This window comes from Phalacrocorax aristotelis, chromosome 1 (genome assembly GCF_949628215.1).
Source record: "Phalacrocorax aristotelis chromosome 1, bGulAri2.1, whole genome shotgun sequence".
Lineage (NCBI taxonomy): Eukaryota > Metazoa > Chordata > Aves > Suliformes > Phalacrocoracidae > Phalacrocorax > Phalacrocorax aristotelis.
In genome coordinates, this window is record NC_134276.1 from 48760241 (window position 1) to 48774424 (window position 14184).

Genomic DNA, 14184 nt, shown 5'->3' on the forward strand with positions numbered 1-14184 from the left:
TTCTAACAAGTTGCATTGCCAACTGCCTTACTCCTTTGACAAAAACTGAAATACATTGCTTCTGTGCAATTAAGTTACTACTTGGGGATTAGATTGCGTCATCCTAACTCATGAGGATGTCTGTCTTTGTGAGCGAATTTCCCTTGAGATGAGATTTGTGGGAGGGATCTCCTTCCTCCTGGGCTGCAAATAATGTGCCCAAGAACATTTCTGGGCACCATGTGGTGGCCCTGAAAGGCCACTGTCTATAATGTGCAACTCCTTTAACCTCTGCAAGAGGGGAGCTGCTGGCAAGCTGACTTTTGGGAACGGCCTTGGAACATTTTAGCTCCTGAAATGTGCTGGGGAATAGCTTGGGAGAGTACTTTTTCGGCACATGCTTAACTCATGCCAGGGAAAGTCTTAACACTTCACTAGCACGGGCAATTGCAATCCATTGCCCAGGACCATTTCCACCTACTGTCTGATTTACTGGTACAGAGGTGGCCAGGGACACTGCTGCACACTTTCAGACTTCGTACGGTGATTGTATATATGCAGGAGAGAACAGTTCAGGCACAGCCCTGACATTGAGTTGACTTTTCATGCCATTGCCACCCCCATCCATACATATTTCAGAATAACTTACACAGCCCTTTTCTTCCACTTGAGACAAAGGGGTCCGAGGAATGCCTTCCCTCCCAAGAACAGTATAGAGAGTAGCAGGCAGCGTGTAGTCAGATAGCCTTCACATTTAGCTGCAATATTATGGGATCCTCATGTATTGGTTTTAAAGTACGAAGACAAGTTTTTAAAGTTTCTCCAACAAAAAAAGTCACTGGGGGATAAAAACACATACACAATAAAGAACCGCATAATCTCCACCTGCAGAGCAGCAGAGGTAGAAGACAGTAAAGCTACTGGTAAAAAGTACATTGCATTCAATGACTTATTCAAGAAGGCATTGATGCTCCTGCTTTTCTTTACTACTCAGTGCAGCTGCAGTTAGGTAAGTTCCCAAAGTGCATTCTGGTCCCTTAACTGCTGTATTTATATACTTCATAGTGCCAAATACATCAGGAAAAAAATAAAATCATAAAACTAACACTCCATTAAATTATCACTCTGTCTACAATAAACAAAATGCATAAACAAAATGACCCAAAGCAAACAAAACAACTTCAGATGTTTTTTCCTTTTTGCAATAGTTTATGCAAGAGAAATGAGAGGGAAGAATAACTCTGTTCACTTTGTGCATTTGACAGTGTTCGTGGTACACCAACTTTTACATGTGTCTTATATGATAACAGGAAATTACATCAATACTTTAAGAAAATCAGGAACTGATAAAAACGGCACAACAGTGCAAAGGTCTGAACTGATTTTTAGACCTAAAGTGGAACTGTCTTCTCTAACTAAAGTAACAGGTTTAAGTATAACCAGTTAATGTGCTTTACGTACAGTGAAACTCATTTTGAAACATGGACTGCTATAGCCCTGATGTTTGACTTCATTTCTGAAGATGGCAATGTTAAATGTGAATGGTCATTTAGAAATTTTCCATTTCGGGGTGTTCTTTTGAGACATACTGAAAGAGTATCAAGATATTCTTTTATCAGTGAATCATATTGACAACCACATGATTTGTGATTGGTTCATATACACTGCTTCTTGATCAAAATAAAATCAGGGTGGAAAAAAAAATATTTAACCCCCCCACTTTGTTCCATGTGCTCTCTATGTCCATAAATTGGTGATTCATCCTGATACACCCTTGCGTACTGGCTCAGACTCTCAGAGTTAAACTTGTGCCTGCAACATCTGATTTGCATCAAGTGCCTTCTCTTGTAACACAACTCAGGTGCACCGAGTGGTTTTGTAATTATACAGCAGGCTTTCAGGAAAGCAGAGCTACTCTGATTATAGAGTTTCTTACATTTTTAAAACAGATTATCTCCCTTGGCAAGATGTAACTTAAACTCCTAAGTATTAAAATATCCATAAATAATCCTATATAATAGTAGGCTACGTTGTCAAAGCTTCTGATTATTGGTAACTTCTACTGAAATGGGAACCGAAGCATTTTAGTCTAAAAGTTTGAACATTTCAGTCATAATCTTCTCTAATCAGCATGCAAGGTTTTAGACAGAGAAAAAAAAAAGTTTCCTACAGCACAGGCGAAGAGAAACTTCAGATACATAGTTCAACGTCTATTGCCTTTTCCCAAGGTTGAAAACTCTGAACTCCCACTCTGTTTCAGGTGAAATCGTTGCTACTCATGCCCAAAGGTAACTCCATCAGCTCTCTTCTGAACAATCCCTGTGACAGAGGAACAGTAGATTATGCTTTTGCAATAGTAAGACCTCTGCCTCTCTCATCTGAAACACAGCACCAATAGGTTAAAACAAAGAGGAACTCTTTAAAGACACATAAAGACTTCTTGAGTAATAAAAATCACGCTAAAGAAATGAAAATGAGATGTTTTCTGGAACTGCGGACTTACATGTCACATGAATGGAAAACCACTTTATATCTCTCTAAAATGCAGGATAAGTACAGCAAGGTAATCATTTTTTCCACCTTGTCTTAAACTTTCAGAGACAGAGAATACTAATGAGAAAAGCATGTTTCATCTTCCTCTTTCACCTTTTGTCCCAGTAAGTGGCAGTAAACCTTTATGTATTATGGCTAGGAAAGGTCAAAGGGAGGGACAGGGACCAGAAAAAAGAAACGTGATGAGAAACAAATGACTACCACATTGAAGTGGTACTCTCCTCAGATTGAAACAGATGGTATTTTTGAAAGAAAAGGTACTCTATATACGCACACAGTTTCCACGTCAAACTGGCCTGATTTCAGTGAGACATCAATTTTTATTTCTATATTTCCAGTTTAAAATCAGGTTGTGTAAACAGGAACAAAACTGAGTGTTTTCATTAGTCAGGATTGGGCGTGCTTTGTCACAATGTAGTCTACCTGCAACCCCGACCTGTAATTGATTTATTTAAGATAAGCCAATACGTTGCTGACATTTTCAGTAAGAAATCTATCCAATACTCTTCATACAGACATTAGTCAGTCAAGCGTGCTCTCATATTCAGCCAATTTCTTTCTGGGTCTCTGCTCCAGTGACTGATTGAGAAATTAGTCCCAGCAAATGAAATCATTATTACTTGCTGTACCTGCACCCATCTAGGAACATCTGAGACGAGACACACTGTTCAAATCCATCTTCCTCAACAGTTAATTCCTTAAAAACAATTGAATGTTCTACTGCAGTACAGAAATGCATTCTGTTCTTTCCCTGCCACTTAAGCCTTAAGGTTTCACTCATCACAAAACTGAATTACAGTTTGCCAAAAGTGAAAAAGGTAATACGGTACACATTTATAAAAACAAACAAACAAAAAAAGGCAAGTTATGCACGGCGCGTAAGTGATCAGTACTTTGCTACTGTCAAGCCACTTCCACCTCACACATGCTGAGGGTTTTGTAAGACAGCGTAAAAAAGCTATTGTGGTAATCATCACGACCACTTAACTATTGCATTTCTTTATTTAGAGAATTTTGGCTTTTGAAGGTTGATTTGGTAACTCACTTGAATATGTAAATACTCACCTGAATATGATCTCAAATCCTTTAAGAACACATTTTATTTCCATCTAAAGTACTACACCTTTTTAATCTCCACTTGAATGCAAGTTTTTTTCTTTTTTTTACTGCTATGATCGCTATCTCAAAAAAGAAATTATAATCAAGCCTCAAAGCATTAAAGAGCAAAATAAAAAATTTGCTTGAGGATATTAATAGAGACATTTCTAAGTTACTGTACAAGCAAAATTGATGTATTTAGTTAGAGCTCACATTATTTGGAAAAATAATTGGGAAAAAGCCATTTGTTTCCATTGTTAGTAACTGTTAGTCCAGTCCTGCAGGCCTCTAACATTAAGCAAACCTCCCAGTGACATCAGAATTTATAGGTTAACAGATCAAAACACTGAAGCAACAACACAACAAATGGAGTAATAATAAGGTTTTTCCCCTCTCTCATGGCTTAATAGCTGTCTAAAATCAAAGCCTAATATGCTGTATATCTGGCATGGCTTTCATGGTTATCCTCAAAACCTGTGTATGGAAAATTCTCCTTCCTTGGACCTCCACTTTCCTATCTCAAAGGACAAAGTAGGCATGCTTTAATAACATTATCTCAATCCAGCTGAAAAGCCCTCTTAATTCTTAACTAAAACAATCTAATCTGTTTGAGGCAGGATTTTGGTTTTATTTAGAATAGTAAACCTTATCTAATTACGTGCAATATTAGGATGTTAACTAACATACACAAGCCAACTTTTAAGAGTCCACTGTACACACATGTTAATTCATACTAACTGAAGCCTAGACCTCAGCACTGTAGTCAGCCCAACGGGCAGTGCCTAATGCCATCCTCCTGAATGTCCTCATTTCCAAGTGTCATACGTGCAACCCAATTCACAGGCTTACCTGGGGTGGGGGGGATCCACTCTTTATCCTCATTATGAACCAAGTAGCAGGTGACAACCCGTGGTGAATGTTAAGACAACCTACAAATTCCACCATCAACAAGAAGATGGTTTTCCCTTAGAACCTATCTAGGTAGTCAAAGCATTTGCTATAGTGCAAAACAAATGAAACCCACAATTTTAATATTGGACTTTATCTAGTAGGATTTAAGAGTTGCACCCTCCTCATCTGCTACTCTCTTCAGCCATGCTGCAGCTTTCCAGTTTCACCTTTGTCTTTCCTTAGAGATCTCTTCCTTGACTGAAACATAAATCACTGAAAAGACAGGGCTCAACATTGCCATGTTCATCAATACAGTGAAATGACTGGATTTACTGCCTACTGAAATAAGGGGAGGGGGGGCGGTTGGGTTTCCAAAATACAGCCTCAAGGTCAAAGATTCCCCCAATAAATGGGCTATTTGATTATCCCCATGTTTTCAATCAGCAAGACTAACCCAGGACAGTTTATGCATAAACACCTAATCTAATTCAAGAATTATATTCAGTGAATGGAAACACATGATGGTTACCAACCCCTTTAAGAACCAGATTTCTAAAAATAAAAAGTCTCCGTTTATCAGCAGCCAAGTACAATCTCACATATATGCCACGACAGTCAGTCACAATGTACTGATGCGCTTTAAATACAGACAAATTACTCATGTAACATAAGCCACCTCCTTCCTGGCAAATTCCACTCAGAAGGTTAAATATATACTGCTTGTCTTTGTATACCAAACTATCCAGCCAGCTGGTGCAGAGAGGAAAGAAAACCAGCTTACGTTTTTCACCAGAGGTAAGGGGGGAAAAGAAAGAAAAAAAAAAAAAAGAAAGAGAACAAGGCCCATATATCAGCTATTTTTGTTTTGCAAACCAGTCAGGACTTGCACTTTTTAATTTCACTCGATGGTTGATAACCAGTACACACAAACACACCGTGTAAGATTCTTCAGTACTACAGACCTATGTAAAATAGCCCAAACACCAGATCACAGATGAAATTTGAGGGTCCAAAAGATGTAACGTTTACTCAATGCTCTGGTTTTCAACTTTTAGTGAGTTCTTAATTTATTAGTTATAACTTGTTTTTGTTGGAGAGGGTTCAGAAAAGGCTGTGAGATTTTTCTAAGCGTCAGCTTAAAAATACTTACAACTGTTTCTTAAATGCCAGCTTAAGAAATGTATAAATAAAATTCAGCATTAAGACCTCTAAACTTGGAGAGACATGCTCAGAACAGGAAATGATACTTTGTTAATAAAGAAAGGTAAATCATTCTCTAGGCTTCCGGTGGGAAACTTGGCAGTGAAAGGATTTTGACCTCAGTGGAAGGTAACTGCCACAAATGACAAATCAGGCAACTTTCTTCGTACAAGTGAGGCAAATGTTTGACATAAGGCTGGACTGCATTCAGATCTATCATTCCCTGTGGCATATTCTTCTACTTTTAACAAATAATCCTGCAAACTTTTTGCACTGACTCTATTAATTTTCTTTTTTTCTTCCCCTCTCTCTGAGTAGAGCCATGCACGCCGAACATTTTTTGTGAATGATTACTTATTTCCTATTTGAAGCACAAAAGCTCATCACTTATAGAATAGTCCAAGCTTTCAGTGCCTATTAGTTCTAGTCTGGAATGAATTAATGCATTTTCCTATGTTCATTCTCCTTTTCTGTTGTAGGAACAGTGTATGAGACATTTGTGCAAAGGAAGGAAGCAAAAATCCTGCATTATTTTCGGATGAAGTAGTAAACAACAAAATACACTTAAAAATCCTATTTTAATTTTCATATTAAGACTCACTGTGACTACATTACTGTGAAGTCTGCAATTAGACGCACCGGTTTTCCCAACTCAGAACAATAAATGGCGGGGAAAAAATGACAAGTAGCCCAGTTTAATTTCAAACGTTAATATATTTTCTATTTTATAGTGAACATATGCATCGTTCACCCCTTATTTGCAGCAACTATGACGTCCTCATAAAAAGGGGTGACATTTGTAAGATGCCTCTTAAAATAAATATTTCTTTTTATAAAATAATAAAACTTCAAATAAATATTCTTTACACTAAACAATATGTTGAAAAAATTAGAAAATAAAGGCTGAATTTTACTGTAACTGTACAATATACATGAAGTCCAAAGGGAAATCAGAGTCTTGTAATAGAAGGTTTCCGTAAGACAAAATACAATCTAAAAACATACTGATTGATTCACATTCTTCCGAATGTACAACATATTAGTATAATATTTTGTGACTGTGCCATGTCTTATGACACCACTTAACTTTTCACAGTTGAAAATATTATTGTATATACAAAAATATAGCACATTATCTCTGGCAGAAAACAATGAAAAAAAGGAGTCATTTGCTAATTTACAAATTTTGCAAGTACTATTCACAAACAATAGAGTTGCCTAGGAGTGTCTGTGTTGCTTTAGCTTATGCAATATGTGGGTCACAATGTACTGCATCCCTTTTTTTTTTTTTTCTTCCCTGTATCTTGCTAGCTGGATTCTAACAAGCGTATCAGTTAAGATGGCACACACACAGAAAAGCATTTCACTGCAAACAGCAAAGTGTATCCCCAACCCTTCTACTACAGTGCCAAGACCATAGCTGCTTAGTTGGTTGCATATGTACGTTAAAATAATCCTTGTTACTTTAGTACTTCTGACTAGTGATGCTATGTTGGCTTTTCAAAGTTTCTGGGAACTTTGCAGCAGACGGTGTTGGAGTGTTTACAGCGGCACCCAGGCCGATTTACCCGGTCGTAACAGCCCTGGCACAACTTAAGGCAACCCTTGGCTGGTAGGTAACACCACAAGCAAGGCAGAAAGAGGGACACCACACCCATGGCGGACCATCTAGTGCAGCAATGCGACTGACTGCAGGAGCAGGGGTTGTCAGCGCAGTTGTCCTCGTCATCGTTAGAGCAGTGATAGAAGAGGCCCTTCACGCAGCAAACGCAAGTCCCGTAATCGACCACGTTCTGGGCTGAGCAAAGACACTGCTTGTCACAGATCCAACACGATGGGAGGGTCCTCGGATAAGTGCACTCCTTACACTTACACTTTCCACAGTCCTCGCACCTGTAGCTGTGCGCTCCCAAGTCTTCCTTGCTCAGCGGCTTCAGCTCACTTGACTTGAGCTCAGACTTGGGCTGCATTCGGACTATCCCATCAGCAACTGGCCCCGAAGATGATCCTAGAAGTCTTTGTTCGGATGAATTACTGCTCGTACTTGTCCTTGTACTGCTCCGCGAACCTGTGCTGACCGTGCTGATGGATCGGGACAGAGGCGCCCGAGGAGAGGTGTGCGTTTGCGTGTGCTGAATCCGGCTAAAATGACGATGCTCGGGCAAGCCATGGGGCCTTTCATTTTTGGGTTGGGTTGCTAGCCGAGGAGCGGACTTGACCCCCGGCCGTGGAGCCACCATAGGTCCCTCCGTGTACTCATTCGTGTTTCGGATGGCTCTGATCTGGTCCAGCGACAAGACGTGAACCTGCTGCGTCAGGACATCCCGCAGGTCGGGCTCCCCGTGCGGTCTCCCACTGTCACGCCGAGCCTGTAGCAAGGCCTGCGACCCGCTGCCGTGCTGAGCTCTCGTCTCCATCAGTGCCCGGAAGCGTGCTCACCCCGGCAGGCTTAGAACACATCTGAAATCCTGGAGCAACAAAGAGAGGATTCACTATTGCAACACATCTCATGCTCTCTCCAGCAGCCTTTCAAGCCCGCAGGATCCCACAGCACCGCACACAATCAAGTAACGCATCAGCCATTAAAAAAACGAGTCACATCTGGGGTGGAGCGCGGGCGCTGTTCAGCTGAATGCACTTCCCTTGGCCTCTCCTGCCTACTCCTGGGCAGAGCTAAAAGGGATCCTGTTCTAGGTCCATGCACCTTAACTTGCGGCTCTAGAAAGTCTAGGTATTGCGTCTGCGAACTAAGGCTTCCCAGGCTGTGGCCTTTAAAGTGATTATATTTCAGCCACTTCAAGTGCCTCTTCTTTTCACATCAGCCTACTGAAAAACTTATATTTAAAAAAAAAAAAAAAAAGCCTGCAAGTATTTAGCAAGTGTAATGTGACCTGCTGATGACAGACATATAATTCTCCAATTTTGTTTAAAACTGGATAATATTTTGGTAGGCTAGTCTCTTTACACATTAAACTTTACATGATGTAAATAGGAAATTTTAGTTTAATACCAATGGTCCCAAGAAAAACACTAAATAGCAATAAAATGTTTGAGGTTAGACATTAAATGAGTTAGTGCTACCAAAAACTTCAACAGCACAAGTAAAAATATCTCTCTCCAGTATTTTAGTGTGTGTCATACTTGTGTACACCACTGCGATTGTTATTTTAAGGCTCAATACTACAAAAGCAACGCTACCACAGTTTTATTTTTTAAAACGTGTAAAAAATTCCATAGATTACATTTCAAATTGTAAATATTACCAAGAGTGGCTTGTGGGACAGAGGCATGCATAATATAATCAAACAATGCCAGCATCCAAGAAGTCAACTTGACTGCGAATATGACTTTAAAGGATCACTAACTACAAAGTAGAAATGCAGACTTAAGGATTTAAATGGAAACCCAGTAAAGGACCCAGAAGATGGGAACTTGTAAATAACTAACTTCCACACTCAGATATGCAAAAGTTTCAAGTACTGCCCTCTAAATTGGTTAAAGTTTGTTTTGCCTTTATCATATCTTAAAGTGATTCCAAACTCCAATATCTATACAAAAATCCAGAACAGTATTTTACAATTAGAACCCAAGCAGGACCCAAGCTTCTTACAAGGACCACACAATGTCTTCAATTATACCTAGAAAGAGCACCATAGTGTTACTCTGTACACATCAGTTACCAACAATAATACTATACGGCAGTATAATAAAATATAGCCAAACAGTTTAACAATGAATATCTCAGGACACTGTCTTTATTCTAACAGCAGTGGAAAACATTTAACCTTTTCACTCCTGGCTCCCTCCCCTCAAGTGCTTTTCTCTTTAAAAATAATAAAAAAAAATATTAAGAGTGACCACGTATTTTAAATATTGCCAAATCCTGGTTTTGGACACAGAGTGTATATCATGGTGTGTCCTGTCCCCCACCCCCCCAAAAAAATAAAATAAAATTTAAAAAGTCTTGCAAACTTATCTGGAAGCATTGCTCACGCTTCCTTCAAATTAAAACCTTTTGCCATTTAACAAGTCCCAACCCACAGCCTAAGTAGACCTTTCCTCACCTGAAACTACGTGGAGATAAAAAAGAACAGAAAATAAAATACCTTCCCCACCCGTGAGAGGCACCAGCTGCCCTCCACGTCCCGACCTGAGCCAGGCTCGGCCAGCCGGGGAGACCCGCCGAGCCAACCCCTGCCTCCCCCGCAATGACAGCCCGGTGCGAAAGCAAAGCTGACCCCGACCTGCAGGCGCTTAAGACGACCCGGGTCCCGGTGGCAGAGCCCCCTTCAGACGCCAAGGTGGGAGCTGGAGGAGCAGCCTCGGCGCTTCGCCCCCTCTCCCCTCCCCTCCCCGGCTGCATGGGGGCGCGGCGGGGGCGCGCAGCAGGTGGGAGGCGGCAGCCCCTCGCCCGCCGGAGTCGGCAGCAGCCCCGCAAGTGCAGACAACCTGGAGATAACCGAGAGACATCCTCTGGGCTGGGAGGTGGGAGGGGGCTGCCGCAGCCGCCTTATCGGGAAAGTCAAACCCATGTTTCCTTTTAACTCTTCCCCCCCGCCCTCCCCCCGAGAGATGCTAAAGCAGCCTTCTTCCCCTGCCGGGTAATGCAAGGCGCCCTGCAGACGGTTTGAGACAACACCTCCGGGACAGTCGGGCAAAAGGCACATTACCCCCTCTCGCCTCGCCGTAAGCACCCATTCAGCTTCACAAAGCCAGCCGCTGGAAAGGCTCCTCTGATTTTACGCATATTCTGCAGATTGCCTGAACTTCAGCCCGCCCCCCTCCGCCCCAGCCCGAAGGGACCCAGAAGGCATTTTCAGCGGGACATCGGGCCGAGCCGGGCCATCCTCCTCCTTTTTTTTTTTTTCCTCCCCTTGATAGATCCGCTAACAGGACAAGACGCAAAACCTCCAGCGCATTTATTTGCAAACATGTATTTGCCGGAAAATTCTTACGGGAAAGCACGTCTCCCCCTCCTCTGATCTAGCCCTTCTCCCCTTTCCATCCACCAAGAGCAGAGAAGCAGCATTTGCCTTTTTGTGTGTGCAAGTGGGTGATAACGCGATTCCCCACTTCCAAAAGCCAAAGTCCACTCTCGCAGAGCTCAAGTGCCATGATTGCTAACTTCTCCTGGCTGGGATTGGCAAAAGAGCGAGCAAGGGGGCCGGGTTTCGCGTTCGGCACATTTGGGGAAGTTTAAAACGCAAGGGGCTTCTTGCGTGCTGTGGAAAAACCCCGTGTCTCGCTGGCTGGGAGAAGGCGAGCCTAAGGGGGAGAAGTCCCCTGCCCGTGAATTTCTGTTTTGTGTCCGGAGCCTGTGCAAGGCACCCCCACCCCCATCCCCACCGCACACACACCAACCACCTCCTCTTCTTTCAAAGTGCTTTGAAACCCCCATTAAGGGCCGAGTGTGTGATCAGACTATGGATTAGGGCAAAAGGGACTTTACCATCGGGGTGGGGCAAACTGACACACAAATAGCTTGCTGAAAACACCAGCAGCTTTTTTTTCTTTTTGGGGGGGGGGGGAGGGGGCTGTTACAAAGTAAACCCACCAAAGGCAAAAAAAAAAAAAAACAGTAAAAGCAAAAATTAAGGCTTTCCTTCCCCTCCACACATATCCATAGAAGAACCTGGGGAAGAACTTTCCTCGTCTTATGGATCAAATTCGTTTAATCGCACGAGAAGTATATGTGTGTATACACACACACACACGTATATATATTTATGCCAGACGTGCACTCACTTCCGAACTGCACGGATCTCCCGACGCCACTACAGACGGGCGTAAATCACGCACTTGTAAGGCGGGTTGCTCGCTTTCCCCCCCAAGCCGGGGGTACAAACAGCCCCGGCGCTCGCCGGCCCCGCAGCGCCCTCCTTTCACCTCCCCCCCCCAGGGCTTGTCGGAAACCCACGCGTGCCCGCCGAGGCAGGAGCGCGCAGGACCGCCCGTGCCCGGCTCCCCGCAGCAGGGAGAACACGCCGAAGTCGTGCCGTGTGTCCCCCCCTCCCTACACGTCCCCGTCCCCGCTCGCAGCCCCCCGCAGGCATGCCTCCGCGCCCCGCGCAGTCCCCCGCGCCCCGCGCAGCCCCTCCGGGCACCCCGGCGGGGCGCAAACCCGGCGCAGCCCGCAAACCCCAGCGCAGCTTCTTCCCCACCCCACCCCCCCTCCTTCCCCGGAGAGAAACCGCTCCGAAATCCCACCTCCGGCTCCTCTCTGGGAAAGGAAGGAGCGGGGAAGGGGGGAGAGGGAGAACCTGTACGAATGGAAAAGGGATCGGCCTCAAACATTTCCACGAGTTTTCTTGGAGCAACCGGGGGGGGGGGGGGGGTACTGAAAAGCTTGTTTTGCAAAGAAGGAAAAGGCTCTCACCGTGATCGCGGCGCTGCACCAAACCCCTCTCTCTCTTGTATTTTCTTCTTCCTGCGGTTTGCAAATAAATCCAGCCCTAAAGCAAAAAAAAATTCTTTTCCAAACCCTGCTTTAGTCCAGCTTGCAAATGAGAGTAGGAATGATCACCATGTAAAAAAGTCCAGAGCAAAGTTAGGTCCCTCTCCCCAGATCGATTATAAATACGTGTGTGCGCGTATATACTATAATAATAATAATAAAAACACCTCTCCGGATCGGGGTGGGTTTCCTTTGCTCCTAAAAAGAAATCACTCAGTCTCTCACACACACACTTTCCTTTTTTTTTTTTTCCTCAATGAACAGGAGGCCGAATCGCCAATACGAAGTCACTTTTTTTGTTGTTGTTGCAAATGATCAAGAGGAAAGGCAAAGCCAAAGAAAACAAAATAAAGTGGATCTAAAATAAAATCCCAAAGCTTTCTTCCACTGAGCTCCTCCAAAAAAGCAGCAGCTTGTGCAATGTAGCCGTTCTGCTGAGAAGCTGCTTGCTGCAAGCTCCTCTCCCCTCCCTCCCTCTAGCTTTCTCGCTCCCTCTGCGAGCGTGTGTGTGTTGCAGGCAGCTCTGTGGTTTGCGATCGGGGAGGGGGGGGGGTGTTTTGGGAGCGCAGCGGATTTGTGGTGGTGGTTGTTGTTGTGTGTTTGGAGGAGGAGGAGGAAGATTTGAGATCTGAGCTGTAGGGGCTCGGCGTTTTTCTGCTCGCTCGCTCTCTCCCTCTCTCTCTCTTTTTCTTTCCGGAGGAGGTAGGGTGATCTCTCTGCAAAAGCAGCAGTAAATGGCGTCATGTGGATCTGAGGAGGAACAGAGCAGTTGTTGTCCCAGAGGATATATCGCATCCGGTCCCAGCTCATTGGCTCTGCGGGGCTACATTCACTGGCGCTCCCAGCGCCCTGCCAGCACTCCGAGCTGCGGGAGGCATCCAAAAGGGCAGCGCCGCCGCCGCCTCGGCCCCGCTCCCGCTCCCGGCCCCGCTGCCGGCGCCCCGGCGCTGCGCGGGGAGCCCCGCAGCCCCGCTGCCGGGGCCTCGCCGCAGCCTGTTTTCACGGGAGGCTCCTCCGTGCGCCGTCACACGGCGCTTGGGGTTGCTTTTGTGCTCGTGTATTTATTCAGAGGCAGGCAGCGATAGGTTTGCGGGGGAGCCGAGGGGAGCTCGCTTCTCCCGGGGGAGGGAGGCACGCTCTCCCCGCTGCCGCGGGCTCTCGGGAGACCCGTTTCCAGCTGCTTCCCCTCCCCCCTCCCCCGCGTGTTTTTTTAACCGCGTGGAATAAAAGTTTACACTTTTTGCCCCCACCGTCCCTCCCCCTTCCCAGCAGCCGGTCCCCGGCCGCGCAGGGCGAAGGAAGGGTGATGACTTGGGGCATTGTCCCGCGGATTAAGGCGATTAGGCGGCGGCGGGGGGCGCCCCCGTGTCCGGGCGGGAGCGCGGAGCGGAGCCCGCGGGGCGCGGAACGGCGGGGCCGGGGGGCGGGGTGGGGGGGGCAGAGAGGGGAGGGGGTGGTAGGGAGGGGAGGGGGGCGGCGGGACAGGCCGCTGGCGGCGGTGCTTTCCGCCCCTCCGGCGGCGGCGGCGGCCCAGGGGGGCAGCGGGGTCTCCCCACGCCTGTGCAGGGGGCGGGTGGTTTTTGTTTTGAGAAAAAAAAAAAAAAAAAAGGAAAAAACCCCCTTTGTTTTAATTAATTCCCATTCGTGTGGGGGACACGGTCTGCGAGCAGCTCACAAACGTGACTGTTTGTCTTCTGGGCGTTTCCTGACAGGGCCACGGCTCGGTCCCTTTTGTAGGAGCTGAAATCACCGACGGGGCCGCTGTCGCCGGCCCCGGGCATCTTGCGCCTACATGTGTCTTTAAGCGCGCAAAGTTGCGTACCCACGTAGGCATGCACCGAGCACGAATATACCCGTATCACGTGTGGCACTGCTTAAAATACACACGATGTGAAAGGCGGTAAAGGCATGGCGTTATTTACATGAATAATCCTCCGTGCAAAAACCCCACCGGCTTTCTTATTTTTTACTACTTGAGGCAATTTTGCGGGCACTTCCCCTTCTACACC

General features: G+C 45.3%; 1 protein-coding gene across 3 annotated transcripts; it reads right to left on the reverse strand.

Moving 5' to 3' along the window:
• Positions 1-6415: 6415 nt before the first annotated feature.
• On the reverse strand, positions 6416-13092 carry SPRY2 (sprouty RTK signaling antagonist 2). Of its 3 annotated transcripts, none has more exons than XM_075089471.1 (2): positions 12098-13092; positions 6416-8189 (listed from the first exon to the last, which is right to left on the reverse strand). In XM_075089471.1, exon 2 carries the CDS (start codon positions 8136-8138, stop codon positions 7209-7211), a length of 930 nt encoding a protein of 309 aa, XP_074945572.1. In that variant the 5' UTR covers positions 8139-8189; positions 12098-13092; the 3' UTR covers positions 6416-7208. The 3 variants fall into 3 exon arrangements, with proteins under 3 accessions (XP_074945572.1, XP_074945585.1, XP_074945579.1); XM_075089484.1 differs by lacking the exon at positions 12098-13092 and adding an exon at positions 10677-10812; XM_075089478.1 differs by lacking the exon at positions 12098-13092 and adding an exon at positions 9966-10432.
• Between the last annotated feature and the right edge of the window lie 1092 nt (positions 13093-14184).